The sequence below is a fragment of the Moschus berezovskii genome, chromosome 4 (assembly GCF_049115385.1).
Source record: "Moschus berezovskii isolate FMDL1 chromosome 4, NW_MosBer_1.0, whole genome shotgun sequence".
Classification (NCBI taxonomy): domain Eukaryota; kingdom Metazoa; phylum Chordata; class Mammalia; order Artiodactyla; family Moschidae; genus Moschus; species Moschus berezovskii.
In genome coordinates, this window is record NC_142463.1 from 28159673 (window position 1) to 28181676 (window position 22004).

At 55.3% G+C, this 22004-nt stretch overlaps 1 protein-coding gene across 11 annotated transcripts in view; it reads right to left on the reverse strand.

Moving 5' to 3' along the window:
• Positions 1-22004, reverse strand: part of LRP8 (LDL receptor related protein 8) — an 80050-nt gene that overhangs the window by 22245 nt on the left and 35801 nt on the right. For 3 of the 11 annotated variants that reach the window (XM_088835309.1, XM_055403072.2, XM_055403080.2), the window contains exons 4-10: positions 13778-13906; positions 10043-10438; positions 9014-9136; positions 8096-8218; positions 4847-4966; positions 4646-4771; positions 1328-1502 (exon numbers count right to left, since the gene is read on the reverse strand). In XM_088835309.1, coding sequence (XP_088691435.1) covers positions 1328-1502; positions 4646-4771; positions 4847-4966; positions 8096-8218; positions 9014-9136; positions 10043-10438; positions 13778-13906 — 1192 coding nt within the window. Of the gene's footprint in view, positions 1-1327; positions 1503-4645; positions 4772-4846; positions 4967-6111; positions 6151-8095; positions 8219-9013; positions 9137-10042; positions 10439-13777; positions 13907-22004 lie in introns of all 11 variants that reach the window. The other 8 variants (XM_055403074.2, XM_055403079.2, XM_055403075.2 and 5 more) reach the window with 6 other exon arrangements.

A 22004-nucleotide genomic window follows, 5' to 3' on the forward strand; every position in this document is an offset into this window, starting at 1 on the left:
GGCTGTGAGCACATCCAAGCGAGAGACGAAGAGGGTCTGCAAAAGGGCTGCAGCAGTGAGAATAGAGAAGGGGCCAAAATACAGCAGACACTCAGGAGGCAACACTAGCAGGGCTTTACATCTCCCAAATGCTGTTTTCCCCAAGGCTTTCTTCTCCCCAGACCCTCTCTCTGCTTGATTAGTTCCACAGTGCCCACGGCCATCCATGACTCAAATTCTCTGATCTTGACAACCGTCTAAGTTTCAGACTATAAAGTCAACTGGCCCCCTTTGAGTGTCTCATGGACACCTTGAACTCAACACATCCCAAACTTTTCACTCCATTCCCCTCTTCTCAGCCACACTCAGCCTGCCTACCCCGCCACCATCTCTCCCCTCCTGGTCCCATCTCAGAGAATGGTACCCAAGTGCCAAGCGAGAAACCGAAACTCTCAAAAATGAACTCTCAAATCAAAAGTGGGAGTTCATTTCAACTCTTCCTCCTAGAATCCCATACCCAGTTTGTCATCAAATCCTGCCTCTTTCAGTCACAACTGTTGGACACACACAACTCGAGCTGGTTCTGGGTGTGAGTGTGAGTGTGTCTATGTGTGCTGGAGTGTGATAGGCACTGAGTTGTCAGTGAGTAGCCACTTGGCATTGCTTCCATCCATCCATCCCACCATTTGTTCAACAGTCCACCCAGGGCCTGGTCATCGGCAGTCCTGAGTCCAAGTGGATCTCAGGACAAAGAAAGGACACGATTACCAAAGGGGACTTGGGCACGCAGAAGCTCCCAGGAGAGAACTTCCTTTTGTGTGTGAGGAGCCTTTCTGGGAGTCAGAGCCAACAGACTGTGATGTGCAGGGCTGGTCTGGGCATAGTGCCGCCCCCAGACCGGGTCAGAGGTGTCCTCCATACTTTTGCTTCATGATCATCACAAGGGATATCACTGTATTCTGAGTGGGATGCTCCAGGCAGGACCAGGTCTGAGTCATCTTTGAGTCCTGAGCATCCAACACACATGTATGTGAGCGGCTCTATAAGTCCCCGCCAAAGCCAGAGGCACCTTCCTGTGTCTTGCACTGCCCGACTAGGCCGCCAGAGGTCAGTCAAAGCCCCCATGTGTGGGCCCAAAGCTGCTCTCCCAACAAAGCCCTCGGACTCCGCTGGCCCAGCAGGTGAAGTCCCAGCAGTTCCACATGCTCTGTGCTCCTGCATCCCCTCCTAAGCCCCAACTCTGTCCTGGGGGAACCTAGGGGCGGAGGGGGTGCAAAGGCCACCTGTCCTCTCCTTCTTTGTCAGTCCCTCTCCACATCTTGGCTGCAGGAGCCAGGCCTCTGCTCACCTGTAGATCTTGCGGTAGGAGAGGTCACACCAGTAGATGCGATTGGTGGCAACTTCAACGTCCAGCGCCACGACGTTCTTGAGCATGGGGATGAGCCGTGAGTAGTCCCGCTTTACCAGGTCTATCCTCCGCACTTCATGCCGGTTGGTGAAGATCAGGGATGGGCTTCTGCCAGCTGCCGTGCAGGGGGGTTGAGAGGGAAAGGGTCAGCGCAACAGGTCGGGGGTCTAGAGACCAAGGCTCTGCCACTGGTTTGCTGGGGGATGCCTCATTTCCTGTAAACAGTGGCAACTCCTACCTCACAAGTTAGAGAAGTGAGATAATGGGTACAAAAAGCATAAGAAGCAAAGCACCACACATAACAAGAGGGTTTTATTTATTAGACACAAACTCCCCCAAATCTGAGATGACTCCATTTCCACTGGCCTGTATGGGAGGCTTTCTGCAGTGACTCCAGCTCCCTGTCCAGCCTCATCACTCACCCCCCTAACACCTTGGTTCCAGCCACCAGGCTATCTGTCATCATCTCCCCAGGCAGAGCTTTGCTGCCTCAGGGCCTTTGCTCAAGCTGTCCTTCTACCTACAGTGCATTTCTCCCCAACAGCTGCCTCCTCCTCTGCTTGGGCCCCACTGCAACATTCAAGAAGGGGCAACAGGAACGTTACATGATTTACAAAGATGACTGAGGCTGCAGGATGGAGCACAGACCTCAGGGCTGGTGGTGAGGCTCAAGGGAGGAGATTCAGGGAGGTCACTGTGGGTCTTCAGTTTACATAGAGTGTGTGTGGGGCCGGCAGGGACCCAATCACAAAGGAGCCTGTGATCCGGATGTGCACTTTATTCTGGGGCAGCAGCTGGGGCAGGATGTGTATGACATGATACGGGTTATTCACATGCAAAGGGACAACACGCAACTGGTGTGCACACAAACTCATTTGCAGACTTAGGATTAGACTTTAGGAAGAACATCGAAGGTTTAACACTCCTGGCTACTCCATGTGGAAGGTCACTGTCCCCCAGGCTTAGGAGGGTCAAGAACTTGGCACAGGCCGCCGTTCCTCCAGCCTGCTTTCAGATGTAATGGGCCACCCTCAGGTATCTGCACTGTCTGCGCGGCAACACCCATCTCTGGAGCTGCCTGGACCTTCTCCCAGTCTTGTTTTCCAGCTGACACTTCTGCAGGGCCCCTGGTCCCTGTCACTGCACATCTCTGCCAGGGTAATGTGCTCCTTGGGGGTTGGGAGGGACCAGCACAGAGCCATGTGGGGCCTGGGGCTGAGGGTGTGACCTGTGTGTAGTGATAGAGATCATTTCAAAGCAGGGTGGGAGAGACAGGGAGGGTATGGGACACAGAGCATGGAAAAATACAGCTCCATGTGCAAGGAGAAAGGAGAAAAGCTGGGTTCAAGGCCAGCTCTGCCACTGACAATCTGTGATCTTCCTTGCCTGGAAAGTGAAAGTGAAAGTCGCTCAGTCATGTCCAGCTCTTTGTGACCCCATGGACTGTACAGCCCATGGAATTCTCCAGGCCAGAATACTGGAGTGGGTAGCCTTTCCCTTCTCCAGGGGATCTTCCCAACCCAGGGATCGAACCCAGGTCTCTTACATAGCAGGGGGATTCTTTACCAGCTGAGTCATAAGGGATTTCCTCGCCTGAAAATGACAGCAAAGACACCTTATCTTCCAGAGGGCAGGAGCTGGGTTAAAGGGTATCTTGAACTGATTTTTACCGAGGGTTGCGACTGTGATAGGTACCCTGTTTGTTTACGTCTGGAGCTTTTGTGTAACTGCACTTTAGATATTGATATGTGGGGGCTGTATATACATGGGCCACTGTGTGTTGTCTCCACTGCATGTATATAGTCTCTGTTACATGTCACACCTGTCCTAGGTGGGCGTAGGAACTGGTTGCAAGCTACGTGTGATGTGCTAATGTATGTGCTGTACATTGTACAGTTTGGGTGCTATGTGTTTCGGGTTTGCTGACTCTATGTCAATTATTGTAACTGCTGTATTGTTACAGCCTATAGAGTGGGTATTTGTGCATCTGAATTCCAGGTTCATATATCCAACAGCCTACACAATACTTCCACTGAGATGTCTAAACAGTTTTGTTAAATTTAACATGTCCAAATTAATCCAATATTCTCCCAAACCTGCTTTTACCATCTTTCCCAATGCCTTAAACATCAATCCCATTTTTTCGTTTGGTTAAAAACCTCACGGTCATCTTTGACTCCTTTTTTTCAGTTTTACAGCCTACATCAATTCATAAGAAAATCCTGTTGCTTCAAAATAAATCCTGACCTTGAAAATATGTTCACATTGTCTGCTTTTCATTATCTCCATGCAACACCCTGGTGTAATCCACCATCACCTCTCCAGGCTGACTGCAATGGCCTCTGCAGGAGTTACCCAGCTTCCTCCCCTGCCCCCGACAGTCTATTCTCAACACAGCCACTAGAGGGAGCTGGTTAAAATGGAAGGCACCTTGTCCCTTTACTCTGAACCCACCAAAGCTTCCTTCCCCCTGACTGATGGTGAGAGTCAGCCCTTATAATAGTCAAGAAGGCCTTTATGATCTGCCCCAAGTCGCCTTGTGGGCTTCATCTCCTCCTATTCTCTTTGCTCCAGCTGCACTGGCTTCCTCTTCGTTATCTCAACACAGCAGGCATGCTGCTGTCTTTGGTTCCTGCAGGTCATGCATGGCTCACTCCTTCTCCTCCTTCAGGTTTTAATGCAAATATCACCTTCCCAGTGAGGGCTTTCCTGACCACTCTATTTAAAACCATAAGCCACTGCCCCTTTGGACTTCTCTACTTTATATTTCTCCTGAGCCCTAATCACTATCTGCCACGCACTGAATTTTAGTTTTTTGATTTCCCGTCTCACCCACTAGAGTGTAAATCCTATAAGGACAGAGATTTGAATCTGTTTTGCTTACTGTTGATTCTCTAGTGCCTACAACAATGTTGGGTGTTCAGTGTAAACAAATGAATAAAACAAGTGAATGCCATCTGCTGACCTGATGATCAGGGCTGCACACGGCCTGCTTTTTTTGTGTGGGTTGCCTATGCCATGTGTGGCCAGCAGGGTCCCATTTATATCTGTCATGTGAGTGCAGCCTCTGGGTGGCTCTGTGCAGGGTCAGGGTCATGTGCACAGCTGCACTGTGTGTGTGCTATATATATTGCAACTTCGTATCTGAGTGTGTGAGGGGGGATGTGTGCACACCCACTCCTCGCATGTGAAGCACACTGCTTCCTGGACTCCCTCAGAGTACTCCCCTGCCCCCCACCTTGTAGTGTCCATACTGACCAACGGCCTTGCAGTTCTTGGTCAGTGTGTCCATCTCGTAGCCAGGGTGGCACTCGCATTTAAAGTAGCCCTTGTAATTGACACAGATCTGGCTGCAGGCATCTGGGTCCTCGCACTCATCGATGTCTGTGGGGAAGAGCAGAGGTCAGAACCAGCAGGAGGAGCTGCCTCTGCTTGAGGAGCTGGGGTGGGGGTGCTCACCGCCACAGGTCTTCTGGTCCAGGAGCTGGTAGCCTGCAGGGCACGTGCACTCAAAGCCAATCTTAAGGTCGGTGCAGATGTGGGAACAGCCGCCATTGTTGTGCAGACACTCATTCAGGCCTGGGGAGGGACATGGGCTCCTGAGGGTCCAGGAATGGAGACTGAGGTGGGGGCGGGACATGGATGGGCCTGGAGCTGAAGCAGAGACTCAGGGCAGCCTCAGCCTCCCCCAGAGCCTCATCAAGCCTCAGCCTCGTTAGCCAGGTGACTGGGCAAGAGGAGGCTCAGAGAGGGTCCTTGCTTACGGCCAGACACACAGACAGGACAGGGTGGAACCAGAACTCGGGTCCTTTGCCTCCCAGGCCAGGACTCTGTCCATCACCAGCCTGGAGGCAGCCAGGCTGCCTAAGGTCTTTCCTTTCACAAACACATTTCTTACATCTCCTTCCTCATGACCTCAGTATGCGTGTACCATGTCCAACCCTCAAGTCTTAAGAATCCCCTGTGAAATGCCCCTGCTTAACCACCTCCAGTCTCGGGAAGCCCACTTCCCCCCGAGGCAGCTGGTGCCATGCAGGGTTGGCCAGAGTCCAATGGCTCCCTCAGAATTTCCTTAAAGCACTGATTCCTGGTCCCCTGCCTTTCAGGTGCCTTTCTCTGGATGCACTCTATCTGTCCATGGCCCTCTCTGGACAGGGCCCAGAGCTAGTCTGCCACCCAGAGGTGTCTGAACTACTACACGGGCTGCCCTCTATGAGCCTGTGGTTAAAGACTGCCAGGCCTCTATCTCCATGGCACTGTTGCTAAGTCAGTTCTCTCCCACTGTGAACTATGGTGGAGTTTTCCCCTCCTCTCCTCTCAGCACCGGTCCCTATTCCTACACTTGGTCACAAGTCTGGTCCCAAGATTACCGACTGCTGCAAGGGATGAAGGGATCTGGTTCCCCCATCCTCCACTCCCTCACCACGTCTGGCAGGGTCCTAGTGGAGGTCAGAGAGGCCAGGACCAAGGCTCACCAAGTTCTCACAGCATCTTCTGGGCTTTAGAATCACAGAAGGTTAACTCTTCAAGCCAGGGGAAGGTGCCGTGCCACCCTCTGCCCATTAGACCCCTGCCCCGCCACTCCAGCCAAGCCAAGCAGAGCTGTGCCGAGCCAGCCAGGGCCATGCACACAGCCGGTCTGAGCTTCCCACCCGAGGCCATGCATAGTTGTGGGTGCCCCCCCGCTCCAGCCTGAGCCATGCTGGGGGAATGTTCCCCTTTACCCCTGGGCCGCCTCCTGTGTCTCTGGGATGTTGGCAGAACTGAAAGAACAAGACCATGGCAACCCCATGACTGACGGGCTGGGGGTGACTCGGCCAGGCCCAACACTGGGAAGCCGCAGCCCCTTGAGTGGGCTGAGCCACGGTAGGTCTGGGGTGGTCTCGGTAGGGCACACCTCCAGGAATCTTGCTGTCACTCCCAGCCCTCTCTGACCTCTCCCGTACCACACTGCATACCACTCCCTCAGCGCCATCCATTCACTTGTTCACCGGCTCACTCATGGCCTGTCACCATCACTCACTTCCTCCCTCTCCTTCTGCAGGAGCGGCAGTTCAACCACTGTATTTACTGAGCACTGGGTGGAGCGGGAGATGCAAGCTGGCTCTGATGGGGGAAGGGGAGAGTGCCACGTGACTTAGGCTTCCATCAAAGACGAAGGCACAGAGTCCTCCAGGGTTGAGGTGAGTCAGGGTCAGAGAATGGGTAGAGGGTCCCGTCAACCCTGGAAAGCTAGTACGGAGGCAGAAGAAGGGAGTCTCTGGGCCTTCCCAATTTGATCCACCCTGGAGGTGATTCTGCTGGGGGCCTGCAGCGGGGGGAGGGAGGGAAAGTGGTCCAGAGAGGCCTGAGGAGCATTTGAAGACCCCATGGAAGGAAGGGGCTGTGTCCCCAGCACTAGTGCCCACCTGCATGCACACACCTGCATGCACACACACACCAGCTCACATGCACAGGCACATTCACACAGACATGGGAGCCACACAGAGACACATGATGCAACTCCCTTGCCTTCCTCCGAGAAGGAGTCATGGATACAGACACTGGTCTCTCACCAGCACAGAGACACAAACACATGCGTACATACGTCTCTTTGGAGTGTCATGCAAAAGACAAGAGAGAAGAGAGTTCAGCAGGTTAGCAGTCTCCGGTAGGGCGCCTAGGCTCAGGTGTTCCTGCCGCCCTCTCCTCTTTTCCGTAACTTCCTTCTTCTGGAACTTTTCAGGGCAGAGCCTGGGGGGGGTCTGTCACCTGCAAGCTCAGACGAAGGCCAAGTGACCTTCTCCCAGCTTCTCTTCCTTTCCGAAATAAATTTCTTAATTTTCACCTTGGGCAAAAGTGTGCTGTTTCAGGAAGCTCAAGGGAATGATCTCCTCTGAAGGCTCAGGAGGGAGGGTGCTGGGTGGAAACGGGTCTGCCAGGAAGGCAGAGGAGGGAGGGGCTGACCTAGGCTCTCTCTGCTCAGGCTTTCTCTGTCCAAGCCGCTGACCTCATAAATGAACCTTCCTAGAGCCCACCATGGGCTTCCCACGAGCTCTTGGTGATGTCCGCCCACCTGCAGTCCAGACTCTCCTGCTCCTTTTAGCTTGGAACCCAGCCTGACAGCTCTGGGCAGCCGCCTCCTTGCATTCCTTGCTTGTGTCCAGCCTGTGAGTCTGGTCTCCCAGAAAGTTCCTCAGGGCACAGGACGGTGCCACCCTCTGCTGCTGCGTCTGCCCTATCCTTACCCAGGCCTGGCCTGAGCCCAGTGACCTTCATCCGTGCCTCGTCTGGCCACCCGCTGGCTGCTCCCCACCTCTTCCACTGCAGGGTCCCCTGCTGGGGGGCTGGAAGGCCTCAGAGGCCAGGGCCCTGGCTAGGACAGCAAGGCAGAAACAATGAGAAAGAGAGAAAGTTCGCGAGTGAGCACACACTCAGAGGTCTGAATCTGAAAGAACTGAAGAGAGGCTGTGTTTACGAGAGGAAGCACAGTTTCTGAGCATTTGGAAAGGAAAGGCCCTTAGATTTGCAGAAACACAGAACAAGAGGCCCCAAAGGCAAAGAGCCCCGTCTGAGACCACGGGACAGTAAACGGGTCCAGAGAGAGGGTCAGAACAGAACATGTGCAGAGAGGCGGGCGAGGGCTGTGGCCTGAGGGCCGGGAGGGGGTGTGACGGGGGAGGGGGGGTGGTGGTTAGTCCAGCAGTTGGACGGAGACAGGTACTGTACCACACTCTTTCAGAGGTTCATCCGACCAGTCCCGGCAGTCCCTCTGAGCATCACACACTTTCCTGCCGTCCACGCACTCGCCACTCTTACACTGAAATCTGCGGGGACCCTCACATGTTGACTCTGTCGGGCCGGACAAGAGAGTGGACAGCACCTGTGAGACCTTAGGCAGGAGGGGTGAGGTGGGCTGGGCCCATGGGAGGTGAGGAGAGCTCCAGACTCAGCCCCCACCGGCCTCCAGAGGGTGGCCCAGGATTGACAGCTGAATACAGGGCAGGTGGGAGCTCTCTTCACAGAAGGACAGGACCTCAGGGATAACCAGGATCATGGAGGTAGGCAGGATGTGGGGGTCTACATCCGATCTACCATAATTAGGGACCTTGGAGGGAAATGCAGCCCCTCTACAGAGACCCTGGGGGCTGCAGGGACCATTCCCTGAGGGGCCCTATGCTCCAGGGGTCCTAGACTGGGGAGGCGACCTCACTGCCCAATTCTTGATCCATTTCTCCAGATGACCAGGAGGTCAGGGTCCCTACTCCTGCAGGGTGATGACAGAGAACCACCTGAGAATTAAGGGGGCTCCCTGGGGAGCAGGACTCAGCCTCTGCCTGTCCGGAAACCAGTTAGGAAAGCTGCTTGTAGGTGCAGATGAAGACAAAGGGTGGCGGCCGGATCTCCTGCAGTGCCTTCACAACTCTTCCCCCCAGGCCTCTTTCAGCTTTTGCAAAGTCCTTAAGGCTCCAGTTCTAGTGCCAAGAGGACCCGCAGGGAAGGGGTCTGGATGGTTTAGGGGCAAGTAATACTCTGGGGGAAGAGGCATCATAAGGACCAAGGGGTGATGTCTCCCTACTCCGCTCTCTCCGGGGAGCCAGGGGAAAGCTCAGGGCGGGCTGTGCCCTTGCCGCTGACCACACTCACCCTGCAGGCAGCCGGTTTCGTCACTCCCATCTGGACAGTCCTGCTCCTGGTTGCAGCGCTTGATGGCAGGCACACAAGTCCCATCCCCGCACTGGAACTCGTCTCCACGGCAGGTGCCCAGCGCTGCCAGGGGAGGGTGAGCGGAGAGGGTCAGCGCCCTGGTGCTGGAACAGCTCTCCTCCCCCACCTCCAGCCACACCCCCACTCCACATCCACCCGCCGGCAAGAAGAGAACCTGTGGCTGAGCTTGGGAGTCTTCGGAGGACACCTGGCCAAGGCACAAGATGGGGAGACTGAAGCTCAGAGAGGGGGAAGGCCCCACCCAGGGTCACTCAGCACTCTGGCAGGCAAAGCCAGGACTAAAACTCAGGTCTCCTGGTCCCCTCTCTACCGTCTCTCCCCGGGGCCACCCCTACGGAACAGACTTCTTTGGAATCTCTGTGCTCATTACTTAATGACCTCATCCTTTCAGCAAACCCTTCCTCAGTGCCCAGGATGTAGGGGTAGGGGACACAGATTACTAAGAGCCTCCCCTTCCTCTAAGAGCTCAAGGGTGCAGAGCAGGGCTGACGGGCAAAGGAGACCATTGTGTGGATGTGTTGTAAGACAAGGTGGCCAGGAACCTGCAGGAGCTCAGGGGAACCCAGCCCAGCAGGGCCCATCAGAGGAACCTGGCAGAAGCCTTGAAGGATGAGCAGGCCCAGGAGGTAGGGAGGGCTGGGGTGGGGGCTCTTCTTTAGTGTACCAAGGTCTCTGGCGTTGGAGCCAGTGGGTGACAGCTTGGGCCAGGGAAGGCAGGGGTGGGAGGTATGACAGGGGCAGGGGCGCGTCCCGGAGGGTCACAGGTACCTGTGAACACCCTGAGCTCCGCGGCTTAGCAGCCATGTGACCACACACACTTCACGTTCCCCCAGTCGCGTCGCCCCCGTTAAACCGAGCCTAGGGGCGGGGCGGGGCGCGAGAGGCGGCCCGGTCGGCGGCCGGCGGCGCCCCCGCGGCCCGGGCGGTGTGGGGGCGGGCGGGGCTTACGGCAGTCGGCCTCGTCCGACTCGTCCTTGCAGTCGCGGTCGCCGTCGCAGCGCCAGTCCGGGCGCACGCACTCGCCGCTGCGGCAGGCGAACTGCGCGGCGGCGGCGCAGGCGGCGGGCGCGGGCGTGGCGCGGGGGCCCGCGCGGCCGCACAGCGCGGCCGCCTCGTCCGAGCGGTCCTCGCAGTCGAACTGGCGGTCGCAGACCCAGCGCTCGGGGATGCAGGCGCCGCCGCCGCCGCCGCCGCCGCCGCCGCAGCGGAACTCGCGGGGCCCGCAGGCCGGGTCGGCGCAGCCGCGCTCGTCGCTGCCGTCGCCGCAGTCGTCGTCGCCGTCGCACAGGAACACGGCGGCCAGGCATGAGCGGTTGCGGCACTGGAACTCGTGCGGGGCGCACACTGCGCGGGACAGAGAGCCGGTCGGCCCGCCGGACCCCGTCCCCGGCGCCCCGGGCCCGCCGCTCCCGCTCCGGGGGCCCTGACCCTCACCCGCCGGCCCGGATGAGCCCTGCTGGGGGCCCCAAATGTGGACGGCAAAGGGGGCCTCCAATCCGGGTCCAGCTAGGGTCGTGCTGGACGACCCGGGGCAGCAGGCTGGCCTCCCTAGCCTCACTGGGAGCGGGGATTCCTGTCCTGCTCCCTGCAGGGTGGTGGGACTAAGAGTCTCTAAAGCTGCAGAGTGTAACCTGTCTTGAAGGCCTCTCCCGATGTTCCCAGGAAATGATATGTAGCATGACACCGACCCTTCCAGGAACAAGGCCTCGACCTGCTTCCTCACAACACCGCTCAGGCCCCTCCCCGCTCCCTGGTTTGCTTGCACTATCCCCTCTAAGTCCCTTGGCCTGGCATCCAAGTCCACTGGCATGGAGCTACTGCTGTACCCCATCACCTCACTCCACTCACACCCTGCTTCACATCACACACTAGAACATTTGTATACTTTCCCATTTCCCCAGCCTTTGTCCAGGCTGTTCCATCTGCTGGGCGTCCATCTCTTGCCCACCACTGTCTCTATCACAGTGATGAGTTCGAATCCTTCAAGGGTCCAAATTCTACCTCTTTCATAACACACTTCGTGTTCCCCTGCTTGGGAAGTTTCCACACACCTCCACTCTCCTTCCAGGTGCCCTTCACAGCCTGCTCAGGTGTTTCTGGGTCTCGTGTCCTTCTCTGCCTGCCCCATGACCACAAACTGCATGGGGGTGGGCTCTGAGATTGACCCACTTTTTCCTGAAGGTCCAGCACAGAGCTCCCTGCAGTGAGTGCGTGTGGTGTAGATGGAGGCTGGACCAGCCCAGGTATGAGGAATAATTTAGGGATTCACAATCATTAGGGGCACAGGTCACTGGCCCTGCCTGGGGCCCTGGGCTTCCCCTCCCTGATGGACTGCTCTGAGCTCAGAGGCTGGGAGAGCCTTAGAGACCACTAGCCCCACTGCCAGTTTACAGATGGGGAAACTGAGCCCCAGGGAGGAGCAACATGCCCAGGGTCACACAGTCAGTCCGCGGTGACGGGGGGTCCAGAACTCAGGTTTGGGGCTCTTACTTCCTACTCTGACTCCTCTGGGCTTTCCAGTTTTCTTCCCACCCTGGAGTTCAGGCTGTTTCTAAAGTAGCGACCTGGCTTCCTCCCTCCTTCATTCTTTATACAGAGGCCAAGAAGAGGCCTGGAGCCCCAGGCCAGGCGTGGATACAGAGGCTGCGTGTGCATGCAGCCTAAGTCACTTCAGTCGTGTTCGACTCTTTGTGACCCAATAGACTGTAACCCACCAGGCTCCTGTGTCCATGGGATTCTCCAGGCAAGAATCCCGGAGTGGGTTGCCATGCCCTCCTTCTGGGGATCTTCCCCATCTAGGGATCAAACTCTCATCTTTTATGTCTTCTGCATTGGCAGAAGCGCCACCACTAGCGCCTCCTGGGAAGCCTGGTAACTTGGTGGTGGCAGCACCCTATCTTTCCACGTGGGGGTGCCAAGAGTCTGTGTTTTTACTTTCTGTTGACAAACTGTCCTTTTTCATTGTTAGTGAACAGAAAATAAAAGGATGCCTTCAGTTTCACAATGTAGGCAGCTCATGTCATGTGTTGCTGACGGCTCTATCAAGTTTCTGACAGATGCATTTTTTCCCCTTCTGGGCTTTTGGGATGTTGGGGCCTTGGTAGGAAACGCACCCCCTACTCTGTGATGTCTGCCCCTCAAGATTAAACTGATGCCTATATTAGCCCTCCTCCTCCCTGTCCAGACAGGGAGGGAGGACTCACGACGATCAGAGTTCTAGGAGGAAGAGCTGCTTCATCATGAGCTTGCTCCAAGGTTTCGAGGCTGACAGCACCTTTAAGATCTACATTATCAGGCCTGTGTTCAGGGACCCCTCCCAGCATTCATGAATGGAAGAAGCTTTGAGGGATGAGAGAAGGGAGAATTCTTTTTCCCTTTGCCTTGGTGATTGGGAGCTGAAGCAGAGAAGCCCAATAGGACCTTTGAACACGACTGTCTTCTGTAATTAATGGGGAACAGCCCTGCCACAACATGTCGTAGTTAGAGCTATTCCCACTCCCGGCAACAGTGGCTGGTAGCCTTGATGACTGCGGAAACATCTGATTTTCAGGAGGTGTGGAGGGGACAGGATTCTCACTGGCCAGTGAGGCCCTATAGAATTATCACAACTGCAGAAATGAGGCAGTGTACCGCTGGGGCTGTGCAACTGCTGGTCCCAGCCAGGATCTGCCCCCATGCCCAGATGCCTCCAGCTTCAGAGATATCCAGATTCCAGAGACTTACATTCTTAGAGTGCTGTGACCTCAAAGCCCCCAGAGGAGGTGGCACTTCCTCCTGGCCAGGAAGGATGGGTAAGATACAAAGACAGAGAAGCTGGCAGAGTGAGCAGGGTGGGAGACAGTGGTGGACAAGTGCTTGGCCAAAGCCCCCAAGCGGTCGCCCGGATCTCTGCCCAGCCTCACAGCCCAGTTCCAACAGCCAGTCTGTCTCCCCCATTCATCATGAGCTCCCAGAGAGAGGCCTATAGGATTCACCTTCCTGTCCCTTCCAGAGCCTGGCACACAGTAGGTGCCCGTTGCATATGAAACATGCCTGGCCAGGCCGCCTTCCCCACTGGCCCAGGCCCTGCTGGCCTGCCCCCTGGGAAGGAGATGATCCTGTGTTTGAAGCCCACTGATGTGGAACTGCCCCAGTGACCACTTCCATCTGTCCCTGCAGAAGCCTGCTGAGAATGTCTTCCTGCCCCGTGACATTGGTGTTCAGATCTGAGATTTCAGCAGCAGTCCTCAGGAACCTGTTCCCTTCCCCCCGACACTGCCAGTGTCCTTACCCAGGCCACCACCATTTCTCACTATGGCCCCCACTCTGGTCTCCTGCCCCTGCTCAGAGATCAGTGTAGACTTATGGAATGGATGAGCAGATGTCAGGCATGGTTAAAAGACACGTGGACTTTGCTGTCCCGACCTGAAGTTGAACCTCACTCAGTTCCATCACTTAGCTGTGGGCACTTTTCCTCACTTGTCTGAGCCTCAGTTTCCTCAGCCACAAATGCGGATGATAATGGCTGCTTGTGAGGTGGTTGTGAGGATGAAAAAGAATGTCTCTTCAAAGTGCCCGGCCGTTACTAGTGTCCTGACCGTTCCCCTTTCCTCTCCACCTCCCAAGCCCCCTGCAGAATCTCGCCCTCCTTCCCCACGAGTGGCCACTGCTCCCCAAGGCTGCCTGACCAGACCCTGGACTCACACGTGGCGCATCCAGCCTCGTCTGCTCCGCTCTCGCAGTCCTTCTCCCCATCACAGCGCCACGAGGCCGGCACACACTTGTGGCTGGAGGGTCCGCAGCTCAGCTTCTCTGCAGGACACACCTGCTTCGCTGTGGAGAGAGACACAAGTGCACCGCTTAGCCAAGGGGGACATAGGGCATGGTGCCAGTGAGCCCTACTGCCTGACTCCAGCCATATGGCCTGAAGCCCTGGGAAGCCACCAGGGCCCTCCTGTCTGTTTCTTCATCTGAGAAGTTCCTCTGCCCCTAAGACTTTTTTATTCATTCATTTATTTTTGGCTGGGCTGGGTCTTTGTTGCTGTGTGTGGGCTTTCTCCAGCTGTGGTGAGCGAGTTTCTCATGGCAGTGGCTTTTCTTGCTGAGGAGTGTGGGCTCTAGGGATGCGTGGGCTTCAGTATTTGTGACATGAGGGCTCAGTAGTTGTGGTTCTCAGGCTCTAGAGCATGGACTCCATAGCTGCAGCACATGGGTTTAGCTACTCTGCAGCAGGTAGAATCTCCCTGGACCAGGACTTGAGCCTGTGTCCCCTGCATTGCAAGGCAGATTCTTAACCACTGAACCACAAGGAAAGTCCTACCCCTAAGACTTTCTGAATCCTACAGTTGACCCTGTCCCTGCCCTGCCTAACACCCTCTCATGGCCCCCTGGTCCCTGGCCCTCAAGACCCTCTTCAGTTGAGCCAACTCCTCCACCTGCCTCACCGACCTAACCTCCCACCCTTACAAGCCTTCCCTTTAGGCTCCAGCAATATGGGGCCACCATGCCCTGCATGCTCCTCTGCCATTTCCAGCTGTGTGCCCTTGGGCAAGATATGCCCTGTTTGGGTTTCAGTTTGCCTTCCAGATCAGTGACTCTGTGATCCGAACCTGCAGATGGGAAGGGCTCATCACGGCCCCAACAACTCCCTCCAAGCCTGCCTCCCCCTGTTAATGTGCCGAGCCCGCTGCTGAGAACAGTCGCTGTGTGCCAGGGCCCAGTGGGACCACACAGCTATAATTACTGCAGCCGCAATCAGAGACTGACTCAATCAGGGGCCCGAAGCTCCAGGGCTGATTCTCAATTTGGAAGAAAGAATGAGAACCTTGATGCCTGGGGATGGCTCTCATCCTGAGCATCCCAGGACGACCCATGTGACAGACCCAGCCGAGGCAGAGACATCTCAGACCTCCATGGCTGGCTTCCTCACCCTGCCTTCCAGGGTGTACATGGGCCGAACTCAGTGGTCTCTAGGATGTGCAAGGCACAGTGATAGACGCTTCCATTGTATCTTCATGGTACTCCAGCAAGGTATAGGTTACACTGGGGGCTCCAGCATGAAGGTCAAGGGCATGGGCTGTGGAGCTTGGCTGCCTGGGTTCAGCTCAGTCACTTGTTGGCTATCTACCTTGGCCATCAATCCTTATCTCTGTGCCCATAAAGTGGGGATAATACTATTCCCAGTCCCACTGGACTGTTAGGACAACTACGTTAATGTCTGTAAAGCATTTAGAATGCCCAGCCAGTGCTCACTCATGAACCCTACTATTATTCTCTGCACGTAGCCGCTGAGGACTTATCTATTCCCTCAATGAGTATCCTGCTGTGTACCAGACATGGCACCCAGTGCCGGGTCCTACTCACACAGTCGTGAAGACCCAAGTGAGGGTACAGTCGGCTGTGTCTCATGCCAGAGGCTGAGAGCAGTCCACGGCACCCTGGAGGCAGTGAGTTACTGGTACCTTACCCTCAGTTCTTCTCTCTAATCTCAGACCAGTTTCCCCAACCTCTTACTTCCACAGCTGGAATGAAAACCCACACGAGATGGAGAGAAGGACACTGACAAGATGAGTTGGGGGCAGGTGTCTGAGTCAAGACCCCAAGACACTACTACACTGTGGGAAAGGAGTACCCTGGCCCTCCCAGCTGTGGACCCCAAAGTTATCCCTAGGAATACATTTCATAAATATAAGGCAACCTGTTGGGAATACAGAATTCATGAGATTCATTTTACAGAAATTTGCCTTTACAAATACTGTCGGGCAGAGCCCTGGAAGCACTGACACTCAAAGACCCTTTACACAGGCTTCCTTGGGGAGGTGGTACAGGTGGTGAGGGGCCTGGGAGTCAGGGGAGGGGCCCAGAGCACCTCCATCACCCACATACTGCAGGAACTGAGAAAGTACTTCCCGCTCTGGGTGCAGCAGAACACGAGGGGGCTGCAATGACCAGCATGTCCCAGGTAAGCAGGGGGGTTGTTGGGTGGTAGGTGCAGGTTCTTGGACCCCAGCTCACACTAGACTGAATCCAGGCTTCCAGGGCAGAGCCTAGGCATCTTAGCAACTCCGCCCACCCTGGTTTGCCCTGGTGATTCTCAGGCACCCCATTTGAGAACTCCTGGATTACCAGTCTGCAAATCTAAAAGATACAGGAGAGTTCATGTCTTTTAAATCCACTTCCAGAAAAGTGTTAGAGGAGGCGCTGTATGTCTGCAAGCCCCTGACACAGAGGGGACAGAGGGACGAGGCAGCATCTGTGCACCAGGCCTCAGGAAACAGATGCTCATGGGGAGTTGTTAGGGAGCCGTGGTTACTGAGCACCTCCTGTGGGTCAGGCTACTTCATGCTGAGTTGATATTTTCCCATGTCATCCTGACCCTCTCCCTGCCACATAAACAGGCCCTGCAGGGTGTGAGTGGAAACTTCAGGGGCAACATTCACAAAGATCATGTTAGTGGCATCCTTAGAACAGAGCAGGACACTGGTCCTGCAGATAAGCACTCCATTTTACAGATAAGGAAACCAAAGCTCAGAGAGACCCAGACCAAAGCTCAGAGTAACTGGCCCCAAATGCACAGCAGTGAGAGTCAGAGTCTAGATTCCTTTGACTAAACCCTGCCCTTTCCACCAAACCCCTCACTCTCCTGTGGGTAGGGTAGTGGCCCAATCGTTGTTCAGTTGCTCAGTCGTGTCCAACTCTTTATGACACCACGGACTGCAGCATCCCAGGCTTCCCTGTCCTTCACCATCTCCTGGAGTTTGTTCAAATTTATGTCCATTAAGTCAGTGATGCCATCCAACCATCTCATCCTCTGTCGTCCCCTTCTCCTCCCACCTTCAATCTTTTCCAGCATCAGGGTCTTTTCCAATGAGTTGGCTCTTCACATCAGGTGGCCAAAGTATTGAAGCTGAAGCTTCAGCATCAGTCCTTCCAATGAATATTCAGGGTTGATTTCCCTTAGGATTGACTGGTTTGATCTCATCACAATCAAGGGACTCTCAAGAGTCTTCTCTAGCACCACAGGTCAAAGCATCAATTCTTCAGCATTCAGCCTTTTTTATGGTTCAACTCTCACATCCATACATGACATAGTGACCCAGAACCAACCCCAAACTCTCTGCTCAAAAGTCCAGGTGATTGAAATGGCCCTTGACCCATCCGTACCATCTCCGGGGGCCTGGTTCTGCATACCCCAGTGCAGCAGGCAGCTGCTTGAACTTTGAATGAATATTTATACAGTTAATTGCATAACCTTTCAGCAAGGACAATGATTAAACAATCCGTCTGCTTCCTTTCTTTATAATTAATAAGACATTTGCTGTGTCCCTAAATAGACAGCTCTAATTACAGACTCTTGAGGATTCAGCAGTGCCTGACACCAGCCCTCCTACCCTCAAAGAGCTGAGGCACCTTCTTGGGATGTGGGGGACACAAGAGGCCTTGGAGGTCACACTGAGGAGCACTGGCTGGAGTGACAGGAGACGGAGGTCCAGAGAGGGGAAGCGACCTGCCCGGGGTGCTGGACGCTGGGCATCACAACTGCTGTCTCTCCCGGAACCTGGCTGTCTCTGCTGTGATGCAGCTATTTCCCAAAGCAGGACACGGACCTCGCCCTCTGGGCTCCTGGGTCAGACCTGTCACTGCTCAGCCCCGGAAGCTGGTCTGGGGAGTGTTGACGTGCAGCATCTCCTCAAGTGTGTGTGCTCAGTCGTGTCCGACTCTTTGAGACCCCATGGACTGTAATCCACCAGGCTTCTCTGTCCGTGGGATTCTCCAGGCAAGAATAGCAGACTAGATAGCCATTTCCTTCTCCAGGGTAATCTTCCTGACCCAGGGATCTGTGTTACTTGTGTCTCCTGCATTGCCAGGCAGGTTCATTACCACTGCACCATCGCCTCATGAAGTAAAGGCTATTATTACCTTCATTTTACAGATGGGGAAACTGAAGCCCAGAAAGCGTAAGTCGTTTGCTCAAAGTCTTGTGAAGAGCAGAGCTGCACATCTTCCCCAGGTCCCTTACCCCCAAAACACTGTTAACTTATGGCATTTCACACGGAATGAGGGAGAAAGTAGGCCCCGATGGTCTCCTGGTGACCCTGGAGAGGGTCACTGGAGGGAGGAGGCTCACTGGGCCTTGGCTTAGGCAAGTCTGCAAGATGGGAGGTGGCTGTCTGATGCCCACTTTCAGGATAACTGAAGCTAGAGGCCCCAGGCAGCATAGTGCGGGAGATAGAGAATGGGTTTGGAGTCAGACAAAGTATGGGTTTGGAGTCCACGTCAAATTTACTAACATGAAGGTCCTTCAACAGGTCACTTAACCTCTCTGCACCCTGGCTCCCCTCACCTGCACATGGGGTTACATCATCTCCCAGAGCTGGTGGGTGGTTTATATGAAGAAACACAGAAATCCCTCTACAGAACCCAGAGCAAACTTGGAACTCAGCAAACAGTTGCCCTTGTTTTATTTCATGAAATGCAAAGGGCTGGGAGGGCCCAGGTCTCACCCCTGGGGATGGACATCACAGCTTATTAGAGTCCAGAGGGCCCTCCATGATGCAGCGCCCCCCACCCCCCTGAACTGAACACTTCTCCCCGTCTCTCTCCATCGCTTTCCCTCTCCCGCTCTCTCTCTCTCAGAAACAGATGCCCCAGGGAATGCCTCTGGCTTGCTGTCCAAGTATCTCCAGGTTCTCAGGGGCAGGAATGAGGAGCCCCACTTCCTCAGACATCAGGAATCCTCCAAGTCACCAAGGGCTTGTCACTGTACTCCAGAGTGGCCGCAGGCATTTAAAAATTCCCAGAGAATCTTGTCTTAGAAATTCAAATCCAACCATCCTTTCTCTAACTCAGAAGCTCACAAATTAATAAAGAGGGAAATGTCTGTTGACTGAAGGAAGGAAAGTGCCTGATGGCTTCTTATTGAGCAAGTACATCAGCAGTGCAGGTCATGGGAGGTGCAGGGCCGACAGCATCCACTTGGGGACTGCCAGCTCCCAGGGGCCAGGGGCTCAGGCAGTGGTGACTATGGGGTCCAGCTGCTGCCCCAGGAGGCATGGCATGGACATCCCACTGCGCATTAGGGGGCAGTCACACCAAGCTCCTTCTCACGGGGTCAGCTGGGTGGGCCCCTGACTTGCTGGATGAGCTCAGAAAATCTCTGATAGGAAGGTGTGACTGGTTAATCAGTGAGGTCCCCCTTCCAGATGGGAAGGCTCTAACATGCATGATTAAAACCTCATTTTCAATAAGCAGCACCCAGAATTGTAACTCACTCACCTTGAACCAGCTTCACTACCCCCATGCCGCATACCTCCCAACAGATGCCTGAAGGTGGGTCACAAACATCCCCAATCAAGGGAGCTAAAATTAGAGCTGAAATGCTACTTTCATTAGGCAAATGTCCGGGCATTCCTGCTGTGACTCCTGGCTCAATGTGACAGCCACAGAATCCAGAACCAGAAGGAAGGAGATCTGGGAAGAACCCCAGCCAGCGAGATGCAGATTATATAGAGGGAAACATAGAAATGGGAACCTGCTCCCAAATCCCTCCCTACTCCACGCAAAGCGTCTTCACTTAGACTTCTAAGATTTTAAATTGGGGAGAAGGCCTAACATCAAAATAATGATAAAAATCACACTGCCATTTCCTCCATCATCGACACTGTGAGTGCATTTTGTTCATTTGGTCCTCACCACCCCTCTAAGGTAGGTACCATTGCCCCATTTTGCAGATGAATGAACTAAGGCTCAGGGAGACTGGGAAACTTGCCTGCGGTGTCACAGGTTAAAGGACCTGAACCCGAGTATATCAGACATCAAACCCACTACACTTGATTACTGCATATAATCTTTCTTTGCAGGTGGGGAGCGGGCTCTATCCTAGAAGCTGGCACAGTCCCCAGGAACCTGGTAGGCTGTGGAGGTTGCTATGACAACGCCAATTAAATGGGCAGTGAATTGGCTGCTGGGTTCTCACTTGGTCAGGAGGCTGTGAGCAATCCTGTTTCCAGGTCCCGCTGCCCCCAGTTCTGCCTGGCCCTCAAGGTCCCACACTGGCTGACCTCCTCCAGGCAGCCCTCCCCACACACAGGGCTTCCCACCTGTGACCTGTGTAACTGCACAGAAAGTGGGATCCTGGCCTTGTGCCCAGCTGGGTACAGGCAAGGGAGAAAAGGGCCTCAGACTCTTATGAGTCCAGGAGTCTTAGAATCATGGTCTCTGGAGTTCTGGGATGTTAGAGACTAGAGCTCAGAGGGGGCAGGAAAGTATGCAGGACTCACACTGCATCACTGGGAGAGCCCCCTGACTCCCAGGATGCAGAGAAGAGAGCTGGGCCCCCGACTCCCCTGGAGGCAGCTCTCACACAGTGCTCTGTCAAGCCCCAGAGAGACTTCAGAGCCTGCCTTCTGTCATGGAAGGCAGACCAGCCACGGACAACCTGTGCATCTTAGCAGCAGGGCCTTCAGCATCTCTAGGCTTCCAGTTACTCAACTGCCCGATCACTGTGCTTTACAGCTGAGCCCAAAGCAGGCCTGGGGAGGCAGGATGTGTGAGGCCAGAGGCCCCCCGCCCCCCACCACCCTAGCCCAGCACAGCCCAGAAGATGGGAAGGCAGCAAGCGCTGGGAGGGGCAAGAGGCGGGAAGCCAGGGAGAAACACAGGCAGGATGAAGACAGAGGGCAAGGTGGAAGGGGGAAGGGAGGCAGCCCAAGTGCAGGGCTGGGCAGGAGGGAGCTGGACAGGAGCACCACTGCAGAGACAGAGATGTGGGGAGGAGCGGGAGCGTAGTTCTTAGGCAGCAGGACAGACCCCAGTGACGACTGTGATGACGCTCCCCTCCCGTCCACCCCCAGTGTCCCGGGTAACTGCAGGCACGGGTCTGGATGGCTGAGCTGGCTGACTGCCAAGGCGGTCACAGCCCCCCTCCCCACACACACACTCTGGGCTGCACACGGCTCTGCCCTGTGTTAGCTGGGCCGCCTTGGGCAAGCAGCCGAAGCTGTCCCAGCCTCAGTTTCTTTCTCTCTAAACAGATCCACCCCTCGTCCAAGCTGGCCCTGAGGAGCAGTCACAAGTGGGCGTGGCTGGGCTTTGTTTCTCCGGAAGCTCAGGACAAAGCACTGGGCTGCCCTCCCCCACCGTGCAGCACCTCCAGGACTGCAAGGGGTGCAGGGGCTGCTGGGTGGAGTGAGCGAAGGAGAGGGCCTGCGGTGTGCTGGGAAGGCGAGGCAGCTGTGCGAGGAAACGAGGGAGTCCCTTGTCTTGGGCGGGGTGGCTCCTGCTCTCTCCCGTTCCCTGTTTCTCATGCGGAGACTGGTAGCTCTGTTGCTAGGAGACAAGGAAACCCAGTTATCACCAGCCACAGCCCTAGATAGGACGCTGGCCTCCATTGTCCCCACCTCTGCCTCTGGGGTGACTGTGACCCCTAAGGAAGATCCGGGGACTGCGACTAGCAGGTCCCCGCCAGCCCGACTGTTTTCCACGGGCTGCCCCTCGCCTGGCTTTTTGTCTCAGGCTCATTCTGCCGAAGCTCTGCCTCTGGGACCGCGGGCCCTTCCCCGCCCCCTTCTCATCTCCTTTTTAATTTAACAAATGTCACGGAATGACCTGCCCGGTGTACATTTGCTTTGAGGATTAGGGCCTGGAAAAGAAATCACAGAGAGACAAAGGCTGAGTGCGGGAGGCGGACCTGGGGCTTGGCTTCAGCCTTCATCTTGCCCCTGTTGCCTGTTGCCATCCGGGCCTGGCTCCGAGGCTCAGTCCGCCCAGAGCAGAGGACAGAGTCAGGGCCTTGAAGACCCCAGCTGGGTGGCCTTGGGCAAGTCACTCAACCTCTCTGAGCCTCAGCTTCCACCTCTGCAAAAGTCAGAATGTGACAGAACCTGTCTCACGAGGCCACTATGGGAATAAGACGAATGAAAGCACAGACGCG